Consider the following 27,818-nt stretch of genomic DNA (forward strand, 5'->3'; position numbering starts at 1 on the left):
TTATGAAAAAAATATATATTTTTGTTATTTATCATATATATATTTTGAGAGAAATACTTGATTCATTTATTGAATGAATTGACTAAATACATAAACTTAAACTTGTGTATAGTCCAGTTGTTACCTCATCAGAGTCTTAAAAACGAAGACAATTAAAATGTCTTAAAAAAATCTAAACAGAAAGTAAATCCCTAAACATATCTTTAGTCACCAATACCATTACGGAAGAGAAGCATTGGATGCCTCAAAAGAAGGGCAGGACGCTTCCTATTTAATTTAGTTAAAAAAATAGTAACAGGCAGGGTTAAAAAATGTCAAGAACGGACATGATCGAATAAATTTGAGGGTTGTTATAAAACTTTAACCCCAAATCAGAAAGGAAGTGTAAATACCAAATTTATTTCAATTAGCTGGTGAAGGAATCTTGTGGTTGAAAATAAGAAAATGTTTAATAGAGAAATGAAAAATGGGTGTAGGGTATGGTGACGGTTTATGTCGCCAATGGCCCCTAAGGCTAATTCATTTGATGATGATGGAGCATTGAACGTGGATGCTAACAAAACCGTACCATTGTTCCATCACCACCACCACCACCTTGTGGTCCTTCCCATTGATGTCTTCATTTTGGCTGTCAACTATTTAACCTTTTATTTTTTGCCCGAACAACACAACAATTGTTTTAAAAAAAGTGAAAGCGAAATATATCTTCAAAAAATTGCAAAGATTTGGGGGAATTTATAGCCTCACAAACATGGTAAGTGTCTTTTTCTTTCCATTATTGAACTCCATGGTAATATATATGTACACACATGACCGTAATTGAAAAACTGAACATTCGGATTTACCGGATGCTATTTTTGGGCAAGTACATGTAAAATTCTGGATAAAATGACTGCAAATTGATGACACTGATCCCATCACTACAAAATTCCACATAAATGGGACCAATGGGCGCAGTTGGAACTTGGAAGTCTTTATTTATGGAACGTTATCCTGATGTTAACTTTTTCTTTTCCTTCTCATTTCTTTGACACCCAATCCAGCACAATCCAGGACCAGAAACTTAAAAAGATATGTTTCTTCATGTTAGATTGCATGTGTAAGGGGGAAAAAAGGTCTTATAACTTTTGACTTCTTAAAAGGAACCCGGAAGCTTCTAGCGGTTCAATTTTCCCCCCATGGAACAACAGTGCCATTGACACCATTGTTGTCAAATTCCTGCAAGTTTTTATTTCATTTTGATAAAAAAGTAGTGTTGGAGATTGCTTGCTGTCTAAGTTTCTGCTCCTAAGGTTGTTACCAATTACCACTCTTTGTTTTCATTTCTTGATTATCCTCATCCGTATGTATCTTTTATCCTGTTAAACTCGGGAGTGCAACTTTTCTGCCTACTTTAAGGGGTTTTAAACTGCAAACTCTTTTCAACTTTTCAACTACATGCTCCCTTTTCAATTAATTATTAGCTCAGAAATGTGCTGTCTTTTTTTTCCCTAGAATTTTGCTCATGGTTCTGGGGCTTGGTTTCGTTTTTTGTCGATTGTTAAAAGTAGATAGGACTATATAGTGCAGAAATGAGGATAAACTGCATTAAATTTGGAACTTTCCTGCATATCTAGTTAGATACTTTGAAAGGGTTTCTTATACTGTATTTTTCCCAATTCATAAGCCGAAAAAGAACCCTGAATTTTACTTCTGAGGATAATTTGTATTGATTCTGAGTTGGTATTATATGCAGCTGAAGAGAAACCAATGGCCGGGGGACTGCAGGGGTCATCTGCCAATCAATCAAACCGTAGAGAGCAAGAGAGATCTACTGAGGTTTTTGAATCAGCAGGTACTCAAAATGTTGGACAATCTAGTGATACAGTTCAGGGTTATAGCACACAAGCCCAAGTGAAAGAGGAAGGATCATCAATGGATGCAGTTTCTAAAGCAAGGAAAGAACCTGTGAACAAGTGGATGGCTTTTGGAGGAGAGGCTGACAACAAATCGAGCAACATAAGCTTTGATGACTCCATCAAAAACTTGAATGGGGGCGGGAAAGATTCAAATGGAAAATCCTCGCATAGAATTTTAACTGAAGCAAACATAGCTGAAAGAACTGCAGAATGGGGTATTGCATTGCAGACAGATGCTGGAGAAGGTAGCTTCAAAGTGGCCAGCAAAACAATGAAGCCGAGTGGAGATGGTGATCGGTCCAAATTCTCGTGTGATAAATTTTCAGTGGAATCAGCAAGGACATCAAATGAATCAAGTTATGGATTGGATCAAGGAGCACTTCCTAGGGTGTCACAGGAGCTGAAGGATGCTTTAGCTACCCTGCAGCAAACTTTTGTTGTATCTGATGCCACAAAACCCGACTGCCCTATAATGTATGCAAGCAGCGGATTTTTCACCACAACAGGCTATTCAGCAAAGGAGGTCATAGGAAGAAACTGGTAAATTCTTGCTTCTAAATATGTACAGATATTGGAGCCGTCCTGAGTCTTCTGACTGCCTATGGGACAATCTGCAATCATTCTGCAGCGCAAAATCAGTGCAATTTTCTATGCTAGTCAGTGGCACATGATTGATTGTAGATTATCTCTTTTTATACTTGCTGTAAAATACTAATCATTTCAAGTACTCTACAACCTTAACTGATATGCAATGCAATCATTATAATCGCCATATTTGTTGTTTAGCCGTTTTCTACAAGGGCCAGAAACAGACCAAAATGAGGTCGCCAGGATTAGATATGCGGTTCGGAATGGAAAAAGTTATTGCGGCAGGCTCTTGAATTACAAGAAAGATGGAACTCCATTCTGGAATCTTCTAACAGTCACTCCCATAAAAGATGATAATGGGAAAACCATCAAATTCATTGGGTTAGTTTTCCTTACATTTCTGCATAATTTATCATCATACGGATATTTTTTTCCTTCCCAAATGCATGCATAGCTATTGAATGCTGTTTTATGCAGAATGCAGGTGGAGGTCAGCAAATACACAGAAGGTATCGTTGAAAAGGCATTGAGGCCTAATGGACTGCCCCAGTCGTTGATTCGTTATGATGGTAAATTATACTTTAGTTGTTTTTTTTTTTTTGGGGGGGGGGTTATTTTACAGAGTGATTTCAGTTTTTAACATGTAATAACCGAACATTCTGGAACAGCTCGCCAGAAGGATAAGGCTTTAGATTCCATGACAGAGGTTGTCCAAACTGTGAAACACCCTCACTCTCACAATCAGACGATAAGTAATGATGCCACTAACAAGGATGAAGAGCAGGAAAAATTCAACCTTGATTATGTCCTGCCTCAATCTGCTGAAATTGAGAACACTAGTACCCCTGGGAGATATACTCCACAGTCCGACTTCAGTACTGCTACTCCTATGCAGGAGTTTGACAAGAAAAGTCGAAAATCAGCACGCGTTTCTTTAATGGGGTGAGTCTTTCTGGTTTAAGTTCCCACAAATATTCATTATTATGCCTACTCAAAGTCTGTTTATCTTGAAGCTTGCTATGATATGCTTTGAGCTTTGCTACTCAAACACATTTAACAATTAGCTCCATGGTGAATCATAAATCAGTATATCTGATGCATGATATCTTCCTGTAGGCTTAAAGGCAGGACTTCCAGCTCTGCAGCCAAGCAAGAAAAACAACCAATTGTTGAACCAGAGGAGCTAATGACCAAAGACATTGAACGCACTGACAGTTGGGAACGTGCTGAAAGAGAAAGGGACATACGCCAAGGGATCGATCTAGCAACCACCCTGGAACGTATTGAAAAGAACTTTGTTATCACAGATCCTAGACTCCCTGATAATCCCATTGTAAGGAAGACTTTTTCAGTACCATTTTTCTCATCCGAAAACTCAGTTTCAATTCACATATCAAAGCTCTTAGTCTATATATATATTATCTGAAAAACCACTACAATGTTTGCAGATATTTGCATCCGATAGCTTTCTTGAATTGACTGAATATACACGAGAGGAAATCTTGGGAAGGAACTGCAGGTATATAATTTGTACTACGTTAATTTCATCATCTACCTACTTCAATCAACTGTCAGATATATGTTGTTTTCCATTGTCAGATGAACATATAAAAACAACAAAATGACTTTTTCTTTTTACAGGTTTCTTCAAGGACCTGAAACTGATCAAGCGACTGTCTCAAGGATAAGAGATGCTATTAGAGAACTAAAGGAAATCACCGTTCAGTTGATCAACTACACAAAGAGTGGTTCGTACGAATATACACATATATGCATACTATTAAGAAACATCATTTGACTGAATTGTTACAGTTTGTATGATATGATTTGCAGGCAAGAAATTCTGGAACTTATTTCATTTGCAACCTATGCGTGATCATAAGGTGGTTAAAAGTTACATCTGATATGTATACAGATTTGAGATGTTGGTGTTATTATTTTATTGTTATTCTTCTAATGTATTATTGTGTGAAACTCTTGGTGGTTTACAGGGTGAGCTTCAATATTTCATAGGCGTCCAACTTGATGGAAGTGGTCATGTTGAACCCCTACAAAACCGCCTTTCTGAGCAGACGGAGCTACAAAGTGCTAAGTTGGTATGTAATCATTGAACATAATCATATCGAACACATACCCGGGAGTGTAGTTAAGGTAGGTAATAACTTGTAGCGATTTGATGTTATGATATCAGGTGAAAGCCACAGCAGAAAATGTAGATGAGGCAGTTAGAGAACTTCCTGATGCCAATTTGGTAAGGTATTTATTTCTTTCTCTTAGGAATATTAATAGCATTCATTGCCTTAGTTATCCATGTAAAAATGATATTATATATATATAATATATATATATTCAGAGGCCAGAAGATTTGTGGGCTCTCCATTCTCAGCCAGTCTTTCCAAGGCCTCATAAAAGACATAGTTCTTCTTGGCTAGCTATTCAGAAGGTACCCTTTTTCCAAATTGAAAATTTTCTTAACTCATTATTTCTTCTTGGATGAAGTCTCGGATAAATGATTTGGGGGTTTTGGTTTTGTCTTAACAGATCACTTCTCGTGGTGAAAAAATTGGGTTGCATCATTTTAAACCCATAAAACCCTTGGGCTGTGGTGACACTGGAAGGTAGTGTTTAGAAGTGCAGATTGTTTTTTAACCCTCAAATCATTATTTATGGGGTGAATTCTTAGTTGATTTCCATGTCTAAAACTACTGGGTTGCAGTGTTCATCTGGTGGAACTGAAAGGTACTGGGGAATTATTTGCTATGAAGGCAATGGAGAAGTCAATGATGTTGAATCGTAATAAGGTCTGCTTATAGTATGTGGATTCAGATATAGACATAATTAAAATCTATAAAAATTTGCTATAATAACTCATGTTGTCTTGTGTTTACATTGTGGATTATGTATATGAATGTCGATGGAAGCTTTTGGCATTGATGATGCACATTGTTTGCTTGTGTATAAAACAGACAACATTTGAGTGTTCAAGAACTGACTCACTGAGTAAATTGTGCAGGTTCATCGAGCATGCGTTGAAAGGGAAATCAGCTCACTCCTGGATCATCCATTTCTTCCCTCATTATACAGTTCTTTTCAGGTTTTTTTTTTTTTTTTCTCAAATTCTTAGTTTCCCCTATACAAGTTGCTATATATATATATACACTTTTCTCTTTATTTTTTCACCATCAGAAAATCTTAAGAAAAACTTTCAAACCCAATTTTGTCTGCAAGTTTCAAACAACAATTTTTGTTTAACAAAAACTTCAAACCAATCTCATTTGAATCTAGTTAAAATACATGATTGTCTGGTATCGAAATTGTGTACTAATGATTTCTTTTAACTCCACAGACTCCCACCCACGTTTGTTTGATAACAGACTTTTGTCCTGGTGGTGAGTTATTTAACTTGCTTGATAAGCAGCCTATGAAACTTTTCAAGGAAGAATCTGCAAGGTATCACTCGGCTACTATGACCGAATCCTAGTATTTTACAAGTGAATATGACTGAATCATGTTTAAATCATTTGGATATCTGACATTTCATGTATGTTTCAGGTTTTATGCAGCAGAGGTTGTCATTGGTTTGGAATATCTTCATTGTCTAGGTATGTTAGATAAAACTCCTACTTTAAATAACGGATATCCAAAGGGTTCATATATACAACTGCTGACTATGCTTTTCATTATTCAACGGTGTACGATAGGAATAATATACAGAGACCTGAAGCCAGAAAACATTCTACTCCAGAAAGATGGACATGTTGTCTTAACGGACTTTGATTTATCATTTATGACTCCCTGTAAACCCCAAGTACGTAGTTTTGATTTTAGATAATTTAGAGGCATACGGATGATCTTGACAAAAATATGATATAGTTTTGCATGAGATTAAAGTTTGAAAAATGAAATGTACAGGTTTTAAAGCATCCCTTGCCTAACAAGAGAAGGAGATCCAGGAATCAACCTCCTCCTACATTTGTTGCTGAACCATCTACACAGTCAAATTCATTTGTTGGAACTGAAGAATACATTGCTCCCGTATACATTACACCCACTCTTCTCATGCTTAATGTTGGCAATCAATAATATTTTTAAACCTTCAAGAGTTTGTCCATCATGCATGTCATCTGAAAAAAACAATGCTCAGTTGGATCAACTCAAATAATTATTATGCTTCCTATATTATTTAGGCTCGGGTGTGAGTGTTGGATATGAGTATGTATTCAATACAAATATAATTGATTCTTTTTCAAGATTTTCATATATTTAGAATATTATGTTTCAGAAATGAATCGGATATCAGTACTTTCAGTGAAAAAAAAAGGGAGTGGGAGTGAGATAGGATGCTAGAAAATAATGTCTACTCTTAGTATCTATTAAACATGGTTGTAATTTACTTGGTTTCAGGAAATTATTACAGGTGCAGGACACAGTAGTGCAATTGATTGGTGGGCACTCGGTAAGTAGATTCTTCATTCTCTCTTTTTTCCCAATTGCATTTTAATTATTCTAAAGATGTTAATATTGTGTTAAACATAACATTCATGGAACTTTGTTTGGAGTTTCAGGTATCTTGCTGTATGAGATGCTATATGGGCGTACGCCTTTCAGGGGTAAAAACAGGCAGAAGACATTCTCCAACATCTTGCACAAGGATCTCTCCTTCCCCAGTAGCATTCCGGTAATAATTTCTACCAAGTTGTAGCTCACTATAGGAAACACATGACATAACTTACAACCTCAGTTTAGTTCTTTAAGAGGTAACATTCATTAGATTTGATGTTCGAACGAGATTGCTCAGCATGAATGCTAGCTACCCCAACTAAATCTTTATTTGGTTGATGGTTAATTCTTCTTCAAGATTTTCATATATTTAGAAAGTATCTGTTCGGGTAACTAGCAAAAGGTGGAAGTAGAGAAAAAAAAGGGTGGCTAGCATCATGGACTCATTTCGTTGTCTGAAAACACAGCTACGTTGGTGAATGCAGGTTAGTCTTGCAGCTAGGCAGTTGATTAATGCGTTGTTGAACCGAGACCCGGCCAGCCGACTCGGGTCGACTACTGGTGCCAATGAAATCAAAGAACACCCTTTCTTCCGTGGCATCCATTGGCCTCTTATACGCTGCATGGTAATACGTACAATTTCCTTTCTTACATTAGAGGACTGGAAACTTGTCTATTATACTAATGATGGGCCAAAGCTTTTTGCCATAATGATTGACATTTTCGCTTGTCAGAGCCCACCGCCATTAGAGGTGCCTCTTGAATTTGCCGGGAAAGACAGTGACGCCAAAGAAGTAAATTGGGAAGATGATGGAGTGCTTCTTAGTTCTATTGACATGGATATTTTCTAAAGGTTGGTATAAAAAGTTTGTTACTATTAAATTTTGTGTCACTATCATTGTTAGGTAGATATTTTCATTGGTCTTGTTTATTTCCGATAATGGGTTTTGAAAAATAAACATTTTTTTAAAAGAAAAAAAGGGTTAAATGTTCATATTTTATGTTGCTTGAATAACTCTACCTTAAGTTTTGCTGATTATTTGATAGTCTCACAAAAGAATTTACAATAGAAATCGATATTCCTATTTTTCATGAAAGAAATGTAAAAAAAGTGGCTGAAGTTAGTTTTTTTAATATAAAACAAAACACAGATACAGATGTAGATTGACCTCATTTGCTTGCAATATTTTGGAAACAGGAAAGAGGATAGATTATAGTGTACTGATTAATGTTGATCGACTAAGCGGGTACTGACATCGACCAACAAGAGGGATTCAAGATGAAGCGCATTGGAGCCCCATGGCCCATAGCCCTTGTGCAACATTTTTATAGTGAAGCTGTGCTATAAATAAAAAGTTTTTTGAGATTTTGATTAATGAAAAAAATAGTAATCCTTGTCGATATTATATGATTTCCAATCAATTTATTGTATCAAATATCCTTATTAATTTAGAGAATAAAACAATGTTAAAGCTTTTCTTAATCCAAACTAGGCCCGACTCTGATTGTAAATATTTCTGTTTAGGACTAATAATATAAGAACTCTTCAATCCCATCCATATTTGTACATACGAAAAAATCAATTTCTGTTTTATAAATTAGTAAAATTGATCAGTCAGACGGAAAAATATAAATCTTTGAGATATAGAAACATAACATTAATCTCCTAAGTTTTTAAACTTAAATGACATAAAAATTTATACTCGGAAATATGAGAAATATGTTTATTTTAAAAAAATATACAAGTCTGTTGAAAATTCTGGTTAAACTCATGCAAAATCAATAAAACATTCCACAGTATTCATGTCATGTTTATATTTATATTTTATTATAATCGTATTTATATATTCGTGTAAATAGTGTGTTGTATTCAAAATTGTCATTTTCAATGTTGTAGCCAAGAAATTCATAATTGAAACCAAAATGTATGACCATATACATAATATAGTATCTGTATATGAAACGCCGTCAGTCAATTTACAGTATACTTTCCTAACACAAAAATTCATTTCTCAAAGACAGAACTCGAAAAGTATTTCGTAGATATTCCAAAACTCAGAGCAAAATTTAAAAATCAATAAAAACAAAAAGGCAGGGGGAGTCATCAAAACTTACTTCGCGGCCTGTGCAATTATATTGGTAATGGAACTGGTCTGCTCTTTTGCAGTCTCCACCAGTGAATCCTATAACTCAACAAACCCAAATTCCCTCAGAAAAGTTCCAAAATTATATCAAAGCCAAGACAGTTTGACGGTAAAAATTAAATTTTACCTGTGCAGCTACTAAACGTGCAACAGTTCTCTTGCTCGGCTCTTGAAGTTCACCGGCAATCAAGAGTTCATCCAATATAAAGTAGGCCTTCAATGTCAAACAGAAACAAAAGTTAAAGCATTTATAAATTATCTATAAGAAAAAGGGTAAAAAAGAAATCACCAATACCCTTGAATCTATATCAAAATTCCACATGTACCTCCTATTTTCATCAACCGTATTTTCCTGATGGATGCAACTATTCGGACACCAATACTTTTGTTGACATCATGATCTAAATTCACCAGTTGATATAGCACAGAACTTAAATTCACGAGTTGATATAACACGGAACTTATTTGGAAGACCCAAAAAACCCACACATAATTATCAGTCCACACCGCAACATGAAGGATAGATTCCAAAACATAAAAGTAATATATTTTTACACAAGAAAAATTTATAAAAGAACACATACACACACATATTAAACTTTACTCCACGAGAGCTCTTTTTACATCTTTTGCCTTGGACAATATAATCTAGCACCTAGAGTACACCATGTGCTCTTAACGACACTGTACATACCTTATGAAAGTTGTAGATCAAGTCCAATTCACAAACCTGGATATAAAATTAAACTGCAGTCAGTTGAAAATATGAAGGGGCCATTAATACTCCCATGAAAGGTCAGGTTTAATGTTCACTCACACTGCCAAAGTATCGATCAAGAACCTCCACATAGTGATGAATAATTTCTAGAATTTCTAATTCATTGTCATCCTCGTCAATGCACATGCAGAAGTAAAGACTAGCATATCTGCCAAATTTATTCCAGCTTAGTAGATAATCTTTGAAAAGGTAAAATTGCTAAAAACATATTGTAGCATTACCTTTTATAAACGACTCGTAGTCCTCTCCATTCCACAAAATTACAGAGTTTGGGCCCTCTTGTGAGAATTAGTCCACTAAGCTCACGGATAACCTTCTCAAAATGCATTGTCAAAAAGCATTAATACAATGAAGACAAGAGCAGCTTCAAAAAAGCATCAACAAAGGTACTAAAAAGACAAAGAACTAAATACTTAAAAAGACTTTTGTCCTTTATGTGCAAACTTTGCAATTTGCATAAATAACACTGGATTGAAACAAATGTATTAGCCATACCTTTGTTCTTTCCTTCTGAGAATAAGGAGAATACCATTTCGTCAATCTAACTTTCCCTTGTCGACTAATTAGAAGTACAAAGTGAATCTGCAACACAAAAAGGCTCATTGATTCCAGTCTTCCAGATAGAGGCAGTACAGCAACTTAAAAGTGAAGCTTGATTTTAAGTTTCTAAAGTAAAATTCAACAATTGAAGCGGATAATACCAGCTGTAATAATCAAAAGGTAAAATGAAGATCGCATTTTGCCAGTACCATGAGAGCTGAGTCACCCTATATATCGTGTAACTTGGCTGTATTAACATAAAAGATTTCTAGTTCCTATCAGATCTTGATGAAGCCCTAATTTCAGCTCCAAATCTGAACTATATGAACTTGTACTTCCTAGACAACATTACAATTAAAACATTTGGCTTATTCATCCTCTAGTCTGTGCTTCGTTTACAATTATTTCGATAATTAACGTATACATCATGACAATATCAGTTATATATATCAACGGTAGTTTCATCCCACTACTAGTACAAAAGAAGAAGAACAAATAGACATAACAAGTTAATGCGCCATAAGTAATCATCGTAACAATAGCAAACAGAAAACTTTCAAAAGAATCAATAGAACTAACAACAAAGCACAAATTGAAATGTTTAAGTATGATCAAATATCATAAGAAATCAGAAACAATTTTGAAGAAAATAAGTAAGCTGGACCTAGCAATAAACCGGTAGTAGCATCAAAATGAAGCAATTACAATACGTAAACTACGGGTGAAAAAAAAAACAGCTGAACCAAGTGGCAGATCCAAAGAGATACGAAGAGGAGCAAAGCATAGAATCAATCAAGTATGAAAAAGGAAAAGGAAATTGAAGGTCACAGAAACAAACACACAAACATAGCATATATAATAAAATTCATGATAAGCCAAGTGAATGATGAATGTAAACAGCGCCAAGAAGGAAAAGCAGATCCATAATGAGGATTAGAAAATGAGGAAGCAATTCGACTACAATTCAGCGAACAAATCATAAGAAGAGGATCAGAAATATGAAAAGGCGAGATTGGTTACCATGGTTGAGGATAGGCAGCTCTGGGGGTTCAAAACGAAAAGCTCAGGAAACGGTTTCCCCTTCCAAGTCGTGCAGCTGAACTAATTTTATAGTTATTTGAAATTTTATTTTGTAGATTTATTAAACAATAATATTTAAACCTATGGTCAGCATCGATTAGTTGAGCCAACCCATAATGGGAAGCAACTCATGGCCCAATATTTGCGTAGCCCATACTTTTCTGCTTTTCTTTCTCATTCATAATTTAATATAAAAATATCAATTTTATTAAGCTAAACATTAACCACATCAGCATAAATTACATTCGGGGATAATTGGATTGAGTCTTAATTCAATTTATATGTATATTATTGTCTAAGAGAATAACTCATTGATTGGAGTGTACTAACGAATGACGAAAAATCACTTTTTTTTTTATTTTTGGGTACAACTTAGACGCAATTTCAATTCTAAATTCATTGTTGCAAACCCTGCAACAAGTTCAAACCCCACAAGTCATGGTAGAGTTGAAAATTTCTGCAACTGAAACTATGATTCAGACCTCCCCCTGCTTCGACTCTAAAGCCACCATTAACTCATTTGCAGTAAGTGCTTGTGAAGGACCTAAACTACGGCATTGCCATCTCCATTTCTTTCCAACAAAGGCCTTACTCCTTTTTCTGAATCATTAACTCATCTGCTGCTAGAGCTAATAGCTAAGCGCCTAACCCACCTCCACTATAGGAATCTTGTCACTTTACACACAACACCTTACAATACCAAAAGTTGGTTTATCTGAAAGTAGTAAATATTGCCAACACCTGTTACAAGACTACAGAACACATCACTTCACCAAGCCTGACCTAAAAACTTATGTCTTTCTACTGTTTGTTGAAACCACACAAGCACCTTTCATCTAATTACATCAACAACACTCGCAATCTATTACTACATGCTTATGCAGGAACAAGGTTAGGATCTCCATTTCTAATGGCTTAAACAGTAAAGAGAATTCGGAAGTGAATGGCCATAATTGGGCTTTCTTATCACAATATCAACATACGTGAAATGCAAAACCTGTATGTAGATTTTCAATTTTAGTGATTGTGACAAATTGCATAATTCCACGTAATTTTCAAGAACAGGAGAATGTTTCCATATTTGTCAACATTCCTAATTGCTAAAACAAGCAAAAATAAAACAAATCATCATGTGTTCCATGCTTCCCTTTTGTTCCTCTTCTTGCAGTTTTAAGCCTAACTCATTGGTTATTCTGCTAAAGAAATAGCTACTTTGGTGACTGGCTATCCCCCTATTCTTATCAACAGCAACAAGAATTCTTTAGAACCTAGGATTAGGTTCTTGGTTGAGGTGATGGGGAGACCAATTGATGAAGTAGCTGATTACCCGGATTTTTTTCAGCACGGTTTAAAGAAGCGACCGGAGTTGCTGCACAGGCTTTTGAAAGAGAAGGGTGTCATCTGTAGCTTAAGTGAAATGTTGGGCTGCAATCAGAAGAAGTTTTTACGGAAGTTTGGTTTGTCTAAAGTGTTAGCCTGATGATATACTAGACCACATTCCAGTTCACTTGATCTATCATTTTATGTACTGTAGCTTGATTGTCACCTTGGTACATGAAATGCATCTTTTGTATATTTTTCTAAGCATTTACATGAGCGTAACCGTTTAATTAACAAATGTAAGCTCAGATTAAAATCATAGCATTATCGTCTTGTTAATAAACAAATGATTAATTGATATTCAACATCAACCTATTACAAAGATGTTGTAATGTGGGATCTTGTTGCTGGTACCTCTCTTAGGTACTACTCTGTTTTCGTATCGTATCGAGGACCCTAGAGAATCTAAGCTCTGACTGGGAATGCCTTAAATTTTCCAGGGCTCATTAAAGTCAATACTTTTAGCTGATCCTTGTGGACTAGACATTCATATACAGCTGAAGGAGTTTAAACCTATGCACGCATCGAGTTCTTCTGCGATGTTGACATTCCGGCACTATCTTGTGAAGACAATGCCAAGCTAGAAAGCGAATTGTCAATGGAGCTAATAGGTGATGGAACACCAGAGGGCCATTGAAAGACTGGCTTGAATGGAGGTACATGAGGGACTGGCAAGGTTCCATTCATAATTTGGAAGATGTCTTGAGTTTGAGGCCTTTCACTAGCAGTAGGATGTGAACATGCCAACCCCAACAGCAACAACCTCTTTGCTTCATCGACGTCGAATTCATTGTTGAGGCGCTCGTCGACAGCTTCTATGATTCTCCTTTCGCGATGCAACATCCAAACCCAATCAACTAAAGTGTAAAGATCTTGCTGGTGTGGGATTTTGATTCCAGGACTTCTGCCACAAACAACTTCAAGCACAACTGCCCCGAACCCGAAAACATCGGATTCAACAGTGGCTTTCCCTGTATGAAAGCACTCTGGAGCAACATATCCTATCGTACCAGGGACACCAGCTAATCCAAGCTCAGAATAGGAATGCCTTTCGTTTTCAAGGGCACGGGCGAGACCAAAATCACCGAGGCGAGCATTGTAGTCGACATCAAGCAAAACGTTGCTAGGCTTGAGGTCTCGATGCACCACCTTTTGATCATACTCATTGTGCAAGTAATGCAAAGCTGATGCAATTCCGGTTAGAATCTTGTAACGATGACTCCAATTCAGGGTTCCATGGCTGGACTCCCCATAGAGGTGATCATCCAAGCTGCCATTTGGCATGAAATCGTACACTAGTAGAAGCTTCCCTTTTTCGTAGCACCAACCTGAAAATTCAATACAAACATCAATCAAAATTAAGAAATACCCCCAAAGAAAAAGTAAAAGAAAATCCGATAGACACGCGTCTGTTATAAAATTTTATATTTGATGTTAATAAAATAATATCACCTGATTAACTATATTGCATCAAATATAAAAATACGTCCAAACAATATACATCCAATTTTAATTGTGATTCAATTTTCACATTTTATTTTCACATTTTACTAACATCGTTATTTATGTGACGCAATTATCTATATTACAAACATAATATTTTATTATATTAAAAATAAATAAATAATTTAATTTATTTCCACCTAGATTAATAAAATGTTATTACACTTAATTAATAAAAATAATGTCGCATAAATAACAAAATAAAAATATAAAATTGAATCAAAATTAAAATTTTGTATATACAAATTAATCGTATAATATTATAAACTGTATACTTTTAATATTTTTCTTTTAATATTTTAAAATTTTCAACTTTTAATTTTTTTGGTTGGATAGGAGTAGGAAGAGTGGTGAGGCTACGACTTAGATAAAGATTGTTTTTTCATTTTCGTACATGGATAGAGATTGGGATAAACATGTTTGTATATAGCAACTTGCGTCTCATCATTACTTGTAATAATGAACTTTCTAAGACGAAGTCAACAAAACAATATACATAAAAAAAAAAAAAAACAAATCCCAATATCTAAAAATGGAATAACTATAAATGAATTTTTCTTAAAAATGAACTAAAAAATCAACGGAATGAACGTTGATCTGACCATGTAAAGTGGAGTTATTCCTAATCTCACCAAAAAAGAACAAAGAAACAAAAAAGACTATTTCACATTGAATCCTTCCACCCATCGGAATTTTTTAAACTTATGTTCCGTACTGCTCATATGTAAAAAAATGATTTACGTGATAAACGTGGATGATTTTCTTTTTTTATAAATATAATCAAGGTATTCTTTTATTAGAATAGTTAATCGGTCAACATAGTTTGGTGCAAGGAAAAAAAAATCAGTTGTAAATCCATATGAATTTATGGAAGGTTAATAATTAATGTATAAATGAAAGAATAAAGAAGGAAATTACCGACTAAGCGGACGAGATTTTTATGGCGGAGACGATGAATTATGGCGAGCTCAGCCAAGAAATCATCCTTGCCTTTGATACTGTCCCGTAAGAACTTTTTGACAGCCACTACTTGGATGTCCTGATTGTGATTGTTACTTCTACCACTCACATTGTTATTCATGTTCTTGGTGTCTTGGAGATGAAGGACGCCTTTGTATACTATTCCAAACCCACCTTCCCCAAGCTTCATGCTCTCATCGAACTTATTGGTTGCCTTCTTCAGTTCCTTGTACTTGAACTCCCTCGGCATCCCAGGCAACCATTTCAACTTCCCGAACCGATCATCCCCGCCTTCAACCGATCCTTTTCTTCTTCTCCTCCTGTGCTTAACAATACATACGACGCCTATGGCCAGTACCGAGATCGTGATTGTCACCACAGGGACGCCTATGGCTAGACCAATCTTCAACCAATTCCCTCCTTCATCCTTGGGCATGATATCTATGTCCAAGCTCCATTTCAACACGCAATTCAGCTGGATCTGTGGATAGCCTGTTGAACCAGAGAAACCGAAGTAGGAATCTTGTTTCACGTATTCTTTCAGGTCGATGATGTCACTGAGAATGGGATCTGAGGGTTTATCTTCCCCCTGTTTCACTATGAAAACCTCCATCATCTTCGAGGTACCATTGTAGTCAACCCAGACTGAGTAATTGGTGCCTTCATTCGGTGATAATGTAATATTATATTCATCGAGAGAAGCGACTTTCTTTGACTCCACGGAGTTGATGTCGAGCCCGATATGGTTGCCATCTGTTTCGAAATCTGGCTGTCTTAGGGTATCAAACTCGATGGCCACGATGTGGTTGTCTCGACTACCATCGGTGGAGGCATTTGTGAGACCAAGCCATTGACCAAAACTGTTGTGCGGCATGGCTGAAATATTGGGAGCAATGAGAAAAGCAAGGCCATGACCGGGGGTCCAGCTTTTGTCCCTGAAGATATTGATGAGAAAGGCGGTGGAGAAAGAACCCAAACTCTCGTCGTTGGACCAAAGCCTGAAGGGTTTATTGTACATAATACGACCAGACTTGTTGTAGTGGATTTCGATCATGTCGTCGTTGGTGGTATCGGGGGTTAATTGAAGAGCTCCGCCATCGATGCTGGATGAATCCGTTCCCAAGAGGGTGAGGTATGATCGGTCGGTGTCGTGGAAGCTATCAAAATTAATCACTCTTTTCTTGATGAATGAGGCTGCTGCTGTTGCAGGGGCTATATGTAGAAGGGTTAACAAGATTACGATGATTGGGATGGAATTATGATATAACAACCTCATCTTCTTCTAAGCTTTAGCTAGCTATTTCATACGAGTGAGAAGGGTTGTCGTAGGCGGGAAGGAAAGTAGACAGCAGATCTAGTCGATATCTATCTTACGTATATATATAAACAAGTAAACTTTCCCTTACCAATACAAACCAAGTAAAACTTCACCCTTGGTTGATCCGTTCCTCTACACTTTAACCGAATTCCCTTTTTTTGAAGGCCTTTTCTTTTTGTAAATCTAAATTATCCCCTTATTTATTTTTAATACAAATATTATTCTTTTACCATTATTTAACCCCAGTTGTCTAAATATTTCTTAAAAAACTACGTAACCAAAAACACTAACATTTTAATTTATTCAAAATTTTAAAATTAATTAGTAAAATTAAAAGTTTAGAAATTAATAATTTTTTATAAAAATATATATTTTATGCATTATAATTTTATGCAGAGGTGAATGGGGCCGACTTTTCTTAAAATTAATAAAAAGTAAAATTATATTTTAACTCCTTCTAAAATTATAAAAATTTGATTTAATCTTTTTAAAAGTATAAAAATTTAGATTATAAAAATTAAAAATTCATTCTGTACTGATCAACCAAACACCAATATTTTATCACCACTAATTTTCTTCCTAAAAAGAATTTAAATCACATTTTGTCATTAAATACTTCGTTTTTGCGACGGCAACAGTTTGAAGAATTGAAATGCTGCAATATTGGAATTTGTAAGTCAACTGTGAATAATAAAAAATAAATAAATGTGAAGTGATTGGTTAAATGAAGTTATTTTATTCCAATTTACTTCCTAGATTAACGGTTTTCCAAAAATAAAAAATAAAAAACAATTAGGAAGCTTCCAAGCATGCGAACGGAGTAGGTAGCGAGGGAAATACGGCATCCCCATCAACAACCAATCTTCTACCGTAGGAGACTCCAATTCCCATGCTTCGTAGAAGATGCTAAAATGGAGGAATTTTATTCTGAATTGCAGAAGTGATATTAAACTATTAAAAGAGATAAAAGATGACTATTTCATATAATTATTTTTCCTATATTTCAAATAGTATATTCGTAATTTCATATCTGCTATATCCAATTTACTCTATTTTTAATTTCTTTAATTTTAAAATATTATGTATTTTTAAGAAAAATAAAAAGTTAATATAAAATTAATTTTGTTATGGTGTTCTTTGTTACCGACCCACTGCTCGTTACTCGATTACCCAATTGAAATCGACTCACAACTTATATAGTTCGTGTCTAGGGGTTTGTACGTGATGAGTTCACATTCTCTCATGATCCCACATGGGGCGGGATCACACCTCCATGCAAGCGAATCCGCACTTAGAGAACACATGTTGATCGTAAAATAGGGTATGTTTTGGCATGCATAGAGACTTACCTACAATGTGACATCCATGAACAGTAACCGTATCATATATATAGAGAATTTAACCATTTTGAAGGATACAAACACGCAAACACTCAACAAATTTTAAAGACTAAACAAGTTGGATTAGATATCGAGAAATCAATTCTTTCTTCTTATTATTCGAGCTTGTTTAAATATTACATATAATATTAAAATTATAAACTAATATAATTCTCTTATAATAAAATAATATAATTAATTTCAAATATTATTATTCGATCTTGCATATGTAAAGAGTTCTAAAAGAGTTAAATTCTGAATATTAAAGAAAATTATTTTAATTAAAATATGCATGTGTATGTTTAGAACAAGTAAACCATTTATGTATAAATTTATTTAACTTCAATCCTATTAAAAATGGTAATGTTTAGAAAAATAAAATAAAATATTGGTCTTTTCAATAACTTTAAGGTAAATTGTACTATTAGTTATTTCACTATTAATAAATTTCTTTTTGGTTACCTAATTATAAAAATTATAAAATGATCATTTAATTATTCAATTTTATCTTTTCTTTTTTTTATTACCAACTAGCTAACAATAGTAGCTTTTAAATTTGGCATAATAGTAAATTCAACCCTCAATATTTATATATTGTGTCAATTTAGTTTTGATTTTAAAATCTAATCTTCAACATTTACATATTGTGTAATTTGCTCTTTTTGTAGGTTTGTTTTTCTTTGTGACCCTTTCATCGAAAAAGATAAAAAAATTCAATAATTAAATTTGATTGAAAATATAAAAAAAGGATTTATTTAGCAATATTACGAGTTTTGTTTAGAAATAAAATAAAAAGCTTTCATTAAGTTATCAAATTCGTAGTTTAATTCAACAACCCTATATATGTGAAGTATGAAATTCATTATAAATTTTAATATAAGATATGATTTAATCTTAACCCATCTTTATAATGTTACAACCTCACGCTCATACAGTCACAATGAATACACTCACCCAGTAAATCTCCCCTTCAAAAGCTTATTTGCCTAATTGATAAAACAATTTGATAAATAGTAATTACACTTAACAATGTTCCTAGATTAGCTTTTTTCTTAAACTTTGCTAAAACATGAATCATCAAGACTTTTTTATAGAGATTTTAATATCACACATCAATACAACTTCAAAATATAAGTTTTGATGTTCCAAATTATCCTTAAAATAAAAAAAAAGATATTAAAACACATATCTTTTTCAAATGCTTAGAGATACAAATAAGGAAAGTTAATCCTTGAAATTGTAAGCTCTAATACAATCTAGTTTTCTTTAATAAATAATACTAATAAATATCCTAATTTTGTTGCATTACGGTAAGATTTTAAACACATAAAAATATTAACTTAAAATATAACTGTTGACGGGATATCAAGAAATCAACTGTTAATGAAATTTCATCAATTGACTTTTTTAAAGGGGTTAATCAATTACTAGTTAAGGATATGGATTTGAAAGTTGTGATTAAGCTTCTTGGCCGAAATATTGGTTTTACAATTCTCCAAAATAGGATATCCAATCTATGGAGACCTATGATTCTATTCCATCTAATAGACATTCAAAACAGATATTACCTTGTTAATGTTAGGTGTGGGTCTCACTATGTGGGAAACTCATATTTTCTGCCACATATTTAGTGTCTTTGTCTTCTTGGATTTGTCAAAAAAAAAAAAAGAGAGCCATTCATTTTGGCTTTTACTGGTGGTGTGGGAAAAAAGTGTGAGAGCCTTTCTATTATTATTGAGTGTCAAATTCTCAATTTAAAAAGAAGAGAAAAACAGAGAGTGAGATTGAAGCTCGTTGGAGAAAAAGAGAGAATAGAAAAATCAGTTTTTCAAGCTTGGTGCAGTAGTGATCAACTCTTCGATCGAAGGTCCATCCGTGGTTCGATTGAGCTGATTTTTGGACAGCAGCTAGGCGATAAGGTGTTCTTGACTTTGTACGGTCGGATTTTTCATCCGAGTCTTGTAGCGTCGAAAATACCCATTTTTCAGCAGCTACGTTTTTGGTGATGTTCTCTCAATTTTCTCTCTTTTGTTAAAGATTACATAATGTTAGCCTTGTCGGAGTTGAATGCTTGTTGTAGGCTTGATATTGTGGTCTTGTAGTCGAACATTTGATGATAGTGGAGCTCTTTATCGGACTCTAAAGTCCCGTGGTTTTTACCCTTGATTTAGAGGGGTTTTCCATGTAAAAATATCGGTGTTTCTATTTATTTTTGTTGTGGTTGCATTAGTTGATTTGTGGTTGATTAAGGTTCCTAGAGAACATATTTTGTGCTATTGTGCTTGCCATAATTTTTGACAGGAGTTATAGGGAGAGAAAGAACACCGGTTGTGCTTTCGCTTTGTTTCGGTTGTTCGTTTTCTTCCCAACAAACTGGTACCAGAGCTTGGTTATTGTGTCAAATAATTATCGAAATTAATACGAGCAAGATGATTATGTTGAATGGCACAAATTATCAACTTTAGCGGAATAAAATGAAGGATTTGTTGTTTGTGAAGGCTTTGCATCTTCCGGTCTTTACTACTCAAAAACCCGATACGAAAAGTGATGAAGAATGGGAATTTGAGCATCAACAAGTGTGTGGCTTTATTCGGCAATTTGTTGAAGAAAATGTTTACAACCACATTGATCAGGAGACACATGCTCGAACATTGTGGGAGAAGCTTGAAAGCTTGTATGCTTCGAGGTCGGGCAATAACAAGTTGTTTTTGCTAAAGAAAATGATGGCGCTGAAATATAAAGAAGGAATGTCTATAGTTGACCATGTTAGTGAATTTCAGAGTGTGATGAATTAGTTGCTTGGTATAGGTGTCAAATTTGATGACGAGATTTTAGGACTTTGGTTGCTTGCTACTCTACCAGACTCTTGGGAGACCTTTCGGTCTCGCTCATTAATCTCGCCTTACGGGGGTATTATTACTTTGGATTTGGCTAAGAGTGGTGTGTTGAATGAAGAGGTTAGAAGAAGATCTCAGGGTTCTACATCACAGTCCGAGGTGTTGGTTATCGAGAACAGGAGGAGAAACAGAGACGAAGATGGAAAGGGTAGATATAAAAGCCGAAGCAAGTCAAGATCGAGATACAAGAATCTTGAGTGTCATCATTGTGGTGAGAAAGGTCATATCAAGAAATATTGTTTCAAGTGGAAGAAAGAGAACAAAGGTGGTGGTGATAAACACGATCGGAATGACGATGAAAAATCCGGCGTGTTACTCTTGCTGCTCGTGAAGATCTCATTAGTTATTTGTGATGAGAATTTGGTCAACTTAGCATGCGCACGAGACTAGTTGGGTGATTGATACTGGTGCATCACTTCATGTCACGTCGAGGAAGGAATTCTTCACATCTTATACTCCTGGTGATTTTGGGGTATTGAAAATGGGTAATGACGGTTTAATTTTGGTTATTGGTATGGAAGATGTTAGCTTGGTGAGTAACAATGGAACAAAGTTAACTCTCAAGGATGTCAGACATGCATCGGATATCTGTTTGAATTTGATTTCTGTAGGAAAGCTTGATGATGAGGGATTCTGTAACACCTTCAGTGAGGGGCAGTGGAAGCTGACTAAAGGCTCCTTGATTGTGGCTCGAGGAAAGAAGAGCTCAAATTTGTACTTGATGCAAGCTTTGACTTCTCGAAAAACGGTGAATGTGACAGTGAATGACAGCTCAATTGAGTTGTGGCATAAACGACTCAGTCACATGAGTGAGAAGGGGCTTAACTGTTTAGCGAAGAAGAATCAACTTTCGGGTTTGAAGAATGCTACACTGAAGAATTGTGCTCATTGTCTAGCAGGAAAACAGAGAAGAGTTTCATTTAGAAGACATCCTCCTCATAGAAAATCAGAATTGCTAGAGTTGGTCCATTCAGATATTTGTGGTCCGATAAAAGTAAGATCACATGGTGGTGCATTATATTTTGTAACTTTCATTGATGATTGTTTAAGAAAGCTATGGGTTTACATTTTGAAGTCTAAAAATCAAGTCTTTCAGGTGTTTAAACAGTTTCAAGCATCAGTTGAAAGGGAAACTGGGAAGAAGTTGAAGTGCATTCGATCGATAATGGTGGCGAGTATCTGAGGTCGTTTCATGAGTATTGTCTGCGACGAGAATCGATATCGAGAACACCACCAAAGACTCCACAGTTAAATGGGTTAGCTGAAAGAATGAACCGAACATTGATTGAGAGAGTCAGATGTTTGTTGTCAGATGCAAAGTTGCCAAGATCGTTTTGGGCTGAAGCTTTGAATACAGTGGCACATATGATAAATCTGTCTCCTAATGTTCCTTTGAAAGGTGATGTGCCAGATAGAGTTTGGTTTGGTAAAGACGTGTCATATGATCACCTACGTGTGTTCGGTTGTAAAGCATTTGTTCATGTTCCAAAGGATGAAAGATCCAAGTTGGATGCTAAGGCTCGACAATACATTTTTATTGGTTATGGTCTAGATGGTGAGTTTGGTTATAGACTCTATGATCCAGTTCAGAAGAAACTCGTGAGAAGCAGAGATGTTGTCTTCTTTGAGGATCAGACCATTGATGACATTGATAAGACGGAGAAAGTGGATTCACAAGGTAGTGGTGACTTGATCGATGTGAATCCGGTTCCTCTAGACTCTTCACCAGATCCTATCCAGGATGATGTGCATGGTGATGTTAGTGGTGACCATCAGACTATAGGTGACTTTGATACTCCCATGGATGATGTTGTGAATGATCAACAACAAACACCTATAGCTCCACCAGCAGTTCCACTTCGAAGGTCTTCCAGAGATCGACGATCTTCTGTCAGGTATTCTCCTGATGAATATGTTCTTTTAACTGACGGGGGAGAACCTGAATGTTATGAAGAGGCTATGGAAAGTGGATGCAAAGATCAGTGGGTTGAAGCGATGAAAGACGAACTTCAATCATTGCATGAGAACCATACCTTTGAATTGGTGAAACTGCCTAAGGGCAAAAGAGCTTTGAAGAATCGGTGGGTTTACAGGTTGAAGCAAGAAGAGAAGTCTTCATCTCCATGATACAAAGCTAGATTGGTCGTCAAGGGTTATACTCAGAAAAATGGGGTTGATTTTGAAGAAATATTTTCTCCGGTTATGAAGTTGTCCTCTATCAGAACTATATTGAGTTTGGCAGCTTGTTATGACTTAGAGGTTGAACAAATGGATGTGAAAACTACTTTTCTTCATGGTGACTTGGAAGAAGAGCTTTACATGGAGCAGCTAGAGGGTTTTGTTGCACAAGGGAAAGAGGACTATGTGTGCAGATTGAAGAAGAGAGCTTGTATGGTTTGAAGCAAGCTCCAAGGCAATGGTACAAGAAGTTTGAGTCTGTTATGGGGGAGCAAGGCTACAAGAAGACTACTTCTGATCATTGTGTGTTTGTTAAGAGATTCTCTGGTGATGATTTTATTATTCTTTTGCTCTATGTTGATGATATGCTTATTGTTGGTTAGAATGCTTCTAGAATTGAGAAGTTGAAGCAAGAGTTGAGTAAATCCTTTGCAATGAAGGATTTGGGGCCAGCAAAGCAAATTCTTGGCATAAGATTGACACGTGATAGAAAGGCCAAGAAATTATGGTTATCACAATAGAGGTACATTGAGAAAGTACTTCAAAGGTTTAGTATGGACAAAGCTAAAGCGGTGAATACTCCCTTTTCTATGCACTTTAGATTGAGTGTTAAGCATAGTCCTTCCACAAAAAAGGAGAAGGAAGAGATGCATAAAATTCCTTACTCTTCAGTCGTGGGTAGTTTGATGTACGCAATGGTTTGCACGAGACCAGACTTGGCTTATGCCGTTGGTACAGTTAGTCGGTTTCCTTCTAATCCAGGCAGAGAGCATTGAAATGCAGTGAAGTGGATTATGAGATATCTTCGTGGCACTTCCAAAATGAAACTTTGTTTCGGCAATGAGAAACCTGTTCTTGTTGGGTATCTGATTCGCACATGGCGGAGACATTGACTCGAGGAGATCTACTTCAGGTTACTTAATCACTTATGCAGGGGGAGCTGTGGCATGGCAATCGAGACTGCAAAAGTGTGTTGCATTGTCCACCACCGAATCAAAGTTCATTGCAGTAACCGCAGCGTGTAAGGAGATGCTTTGGATGAAGAAGTTTGTGCATGAGCTTGGTTTTACTCAGGAGAAGTATGTCCTGTACTGTGATAGCCAGAGTGCTATTCATCTTGGTAAGAACTCAACTTTTCATGCTAGATCTAAGCATATTGATGTGAGGTACCATTGGATACGAGATGTTCTTGAAGCTAAGCTATTAGAGCTTGAAAAGATACACACTAATGATAATGGTGCTGATATGTTGACGAAGGCCTTACCAAGAGGAAAGTTTGAAGCATGTTGTTTGACCTCCGGCATTGAGGCATTCCCCACATAGTTGGAGGGGGAGATTTGTTAGGTGTGGGTCCTACTATGTGGGAAACCCATATTTTCTGCCACATATTTAGTGTCTTTGTCTTCTTGGATTTGTCAAAAAGAAAAAGAAAAAAGAGAGCCATTCATTTTGGCTTTTACGGGTGGTGTGGGCAGAAAGTGTGAGAGCCTTTCTATTATTATTGAGTGTCAAATTCTCAATTTAAAAAGAAGAGAAAAACAGAGAGTGAGATTGAAGCTCGTTGGAGAAAAAGAGAGAATAGAAAAATCAGTTTTTCAAGCTTGGTGCAGCAGTGATCAACTCTTCGATCGAAGGTCCATCCGTGGTTCGATTGAGCTGATTTTTGGACAGCAGCTAGGCGATAAGGTGTTCTTGACTTTGTACGGTCGGATTTTTCATCTGAGTCTTGTAGCGTCGGAAATACCCATTTTTCAACAGCTACGTTTTTGGTGATGTTCTCTCAATTTTCTCTCTTTTGCTAAAGATTACATATTGTTAGCCTTGTCGGAGTTGAATGCTTGTTGTAGGCTTGATATTGTGATTTTGTAGTCGAACATTTGATGATAGTGGAGCTCTTTATCGGACTCTAAAGTCCCGTGGTTTTTACCCTTGATTTAGAGGGGTTTTCCACGTAAAAATATCGGTGTTTCTATTTATTTTTGTTGTGGTTGCATTAGTTGATTTGTGGTTGATTAAGGTTCCTAGAGAACATATTTTGTGCTATTGTGCTTGCCATAATTTTTGACAGGAGTTATAGGGAGAGAAAGAACACCGGTTGTGCTTTCGCTTTGTTTCGGTTGTTCGTTTTCTTCCCAACAGTTAAATTCTAAAGCAAAGACGATTACAATAGAGTTTTATCCTAGGGGCCTCGGATTTTTTTTTGCCAGTATCTAATGGTCCAGCCTTTGTCTATGAATTTTAACTCTGCAAATCTATACCCAAGCCTGGTTAAGTCGTAGATTCGCCTCCCTGGTCTCTAGGGTCATTTATACAATTACAAAGTACTATGGGAGATTGGAGAGTTGGTGCGGAAGGTAGTGAGATTGGATTTTAATATCGACAACAGAGCTAGGGGAAAATTTGCTCAGATGACTGTGTTTGTTAACTTAAATAAACCTTTGATTTCTCAAATCTTGATTAATGATGTCCTCCAACGTATTGAGTATGAGTCATTCCCAGTAGTGTGTTTTTCTTGGGGACAGTATGGTTATAGAAAAGAGTTGTGTCCAATTGCTAGAACGGTTGTGGTGGAAGAAGAGAAGTAATCTGCTAAAGTCGGAGTCGGAGAATCCAATACGACAGCAGAGTCGATGGAGAGGGGAGTTGACTCGACAAATACGGTCCTTGGATGTTGGTGGAGAAGAATTTTAGGAAAAAAATCAAAGGAAGATCAGGGTTTTAGAAGCAAAAATCGGGAAAATAGATCTAGTGGATTGATAAATGATAAAACTAACATAATTTAATCTCATTCTTAATGTGTTTTTGGATGATTAATTATGCAAATTGGTAAATTTGATGCTCCTAATCCTTTGGATTCATGTTCCTCTACTTAGGTGAGCATTTGGGAGAAAAAAGAGAGAGAAACGAGCGAAAATTGGTAAAAAAGAATAGATTTCCAAAGCCACACAGGTTGGGCACACGGCTGTGTGAGCCACACGGGCTGGACGCGCAACCACGTGCTAAGCCGTGTCTATTTCACAACATGCTTCCCAAACACCCAAAAAACGTAATTTTTAGGCTTTCTGAACATTCTAAAGTCTATAAATAGTAAATAGAAGACGAGATAGGGGAGCCATCAGGGAAAATCAAAGAAACAACTCGAAGAACATTATTAGATCCAACTCTAAAGTAGATTTCCATCAAGATCGAAGACCTCCTTTCAAGTTTTTTTGAAGTTTTTATGAGTTTCTTTGTTTCTTGTGCATGTGTGTGTGTGTGTGTGTGTGTGTGTGTGTGTGTGTGTGTGTGTGTTTACTTTGAAATGTTTTTATTTAGGATTATGAACTAATTCCCTAGATACCTAGGGAAGATGAAACCTATGATAAATCTTATTATTTAATTTTTATTTTTTTACGATAAATACTTGATTCTTATTCTCAATTATGTGTGCTTGTTTCTTGTTTTAATATTTTCAGGATATTAATTCATTTTTAATGCGCTTAATTCAGTGGAGAAAAAGTCTCTATTTAAGAGTAAATCTAGCATAATTGAGTGGAGTTGCATGCAATCTTAGAAATAGGATGACATAAATATACAGGATTCGAGTCAAATCTGATAAGGGAATCCATAGATTGAGTTATTGCGACGATAGGGGTTTTAATTAGAAAGAGATTTCAATTAATCAATCTAGAATCAGTTGCTCTTACTCTCGAAAGAGATATTAACATAATTTAGGGATTTCTACGGATCAAGACACTAAGCGAATAAATCGTTTAATTCAGATTCTTAATAATGATAAAGTCTAGGTGGATTTTTTCCTGGCTATTGTCTCTCTCATTAGTTATTATTCGATTATTTTACTGATTTATTTTCTGTTGAGTGTTTAGTTAAATTAGATTAGTAATTTTAGTTTAAAACCTATCACTCTAAATTGACGGCTAAATAATAGAAAAATAGTAATTACTAATACTTTTAGTCCTCGTGGATACGATATCTCTACTCACCATAGCTATACTATTTATCAATAGGTGCATTTGCCTTAGTCATATTTTTAGTTAGTGACATGAGACACATTATAGATCTTGGTTTAGAATCCTGTCTGACAAAATTAGGGGAAATGTCATTATTGAAGATGTTAGGGAGAAATTAAAAGGATAGTAGGAAGATGATATGGTTGTAGGAGTTTCTGGGGTTTTTAATAAAGAGGGGAAATGTGGGCTAAAGTTGGGATCCAATGGTATGCTGGACAAAGGTATAAATTGTGGGACGACTGGGCCAAATAGAGGTCTTAATAGTGGACAAGCTCTTAACATTATGAAGCGGAATGTTTTGTCAACTAAACCCCAAAGGAAAAAACCCTTCCAGCCGAATGAACATGGTAATAGGAAAATAGGCTTTTTAGGCCGGACAAAGATCCAAAGAGGAAAAACAAATTCTTTGAATGGGAAGGCAGCTGGTGAAATGGATTGTGAGGGGGGAGTTCACATTCGAAGGTTGTTGTAAATGCAAAAAGTAGGGGGCTTCTTCCCGATACTCTAAATGTGAATTCTATGCATTATAGTCCATCTTTTGAGGGACCTATTAAATGGAAGTGGGGGTTAAATATGGTCTACTTAATGTTGAAAAACACACTGCAGTTGTTTTTAAATAGAATCGAGGCCCGACTATTACTGAATCTAATGCTAGTAATTGTAAG

The 27,818-nt window shown here is 35.7% G+C and overlaps 3 protein-coding genes across 4 annotated transcripts; 1 reads left to right on the forward strand and 2 right to left on the reverse strand.

Annotated features, from left to right (window-relative positions):
- Window positions 1-921: 921 nt before the first annotated feature.
- On the forward strand, window positions 922-8,475 carry LOC108479733 (phototropin-2-like). 2 transcript variants are annotated; one of them, XM_017782493.2, is made up of 24 exons: window positions 922-1,292; window positions 1,736-2,438; window positions 2,685-2,867; window positions 2,964-3,055; window positions 3,155-3,428; window positions 3,603-3,819; window positions 3,935-4,005; window positions 4,128-4,234; window positions 4,320-4,369; window positions 4,478-4,582; window positions 4,678-4,737; window positions 4,840-4,929; window positions 5,028-5,104; window positions 5,203-5,287; window positions 5,500-5,580; window positions 5,833-5,936; window positions 6,039-6,088; window positions 6,188-6,294; window positions 6,399-6,521; window positions 6,891-6,942; window positions 7,052-7,164; window positions 7,472-7,612; window positions 7,721-7,839; window positions 8,185-8,475. In XM_017782493.2, the coding sequence occupies exons 2-23, from the start codon at window positions 1,750-1,752 to the stop codon at window positions 7,835-7,837; spliced, it is 2,988 nt and encodes a 995-aa protein (XP_017637982.1). In that variant the 5' UTR covers window positions 922-1,292; window positions 1,736-1,749; the 3' UTR covers window positions 7,838-7,839; window positions 8,185-8,475. The 2 variants fall into 2 exon arrangements, with proteins under 2 accessions (XP_017637982.1, XP_052879478.1); XM_053023518.1 differs by having other exon boundaries at window positions 1,284-1,400.
- Window positions 6,340-11,581, reverse strand: LOC108479734 (AP-1 complex subunit sigma-1). Its single transcript, XM_017782494.2, has 8 exons — window positions 11,469-11,581; window positions 10,404-10,490; window positions 10,130-10,221; window positions 9,948-10,056; window positions 9,825-9,860; window positions 9,258-9,344; window positions 9,102-9,169; window positions 6,340-6,610 (listed from the first exon to the last, which is right to left on the reverse strand). The coding sequence occupies exons 1-8, from the start codon at window positions 11,469-11,471 to the stop codon at window positions 6,607-6,609; spliced, it is 486 nt and encodes a 161-aa protein (XP_017637983.1). The 5' UTR covers window positions 11,472-11,581; the 3' UTR covers window positions 6,340-6,606.
- A 1,552-nt stretch (window positions 11,582-13,133) lies between these two features.
- Window positions 13,134-16,850, reverse strand: LOC108477818 (probable L-type lectin-domain containing receptor kinase S.5). The gene is made up of 2 exons (XM_017780304.2): window positions 15,330-16,850; window positions 13,134-14,236 (listed from the first exon to the last, which is right to left on the reverse strand). The coding sequence occupies exons 1-2, from the start codon at window positions 16,645-16,647 to the stop codon at window positions 13,422-13,424; spliced, it is 2,133 nt and encodes a 710-aa protein (XP_017635793.2). The 5' UTR covers window positions 16,648-16,850; the 3' UTR covers window positions 13,134-13,421.
- Window positions 16,851-27,818: the final 10,968 nt, after the last annotated feature.

The sequence above is a fragment of the Gossypium arboreum genome, chromosome 12, assembly GCF_025698485.1.
Source record: "Gossypium arboreum isolate Shixiya-1 chromosome 12, ASM2569848v2, whole genome shotgun sequence".
In the NCBI taxonomy this organism is placed as follows: Eukaryota; Viridiplantae; Streptophyta; class Magnoliopsida; order Malvales; family Malvaceae; genus Gossypium; species Gossypium arboreum.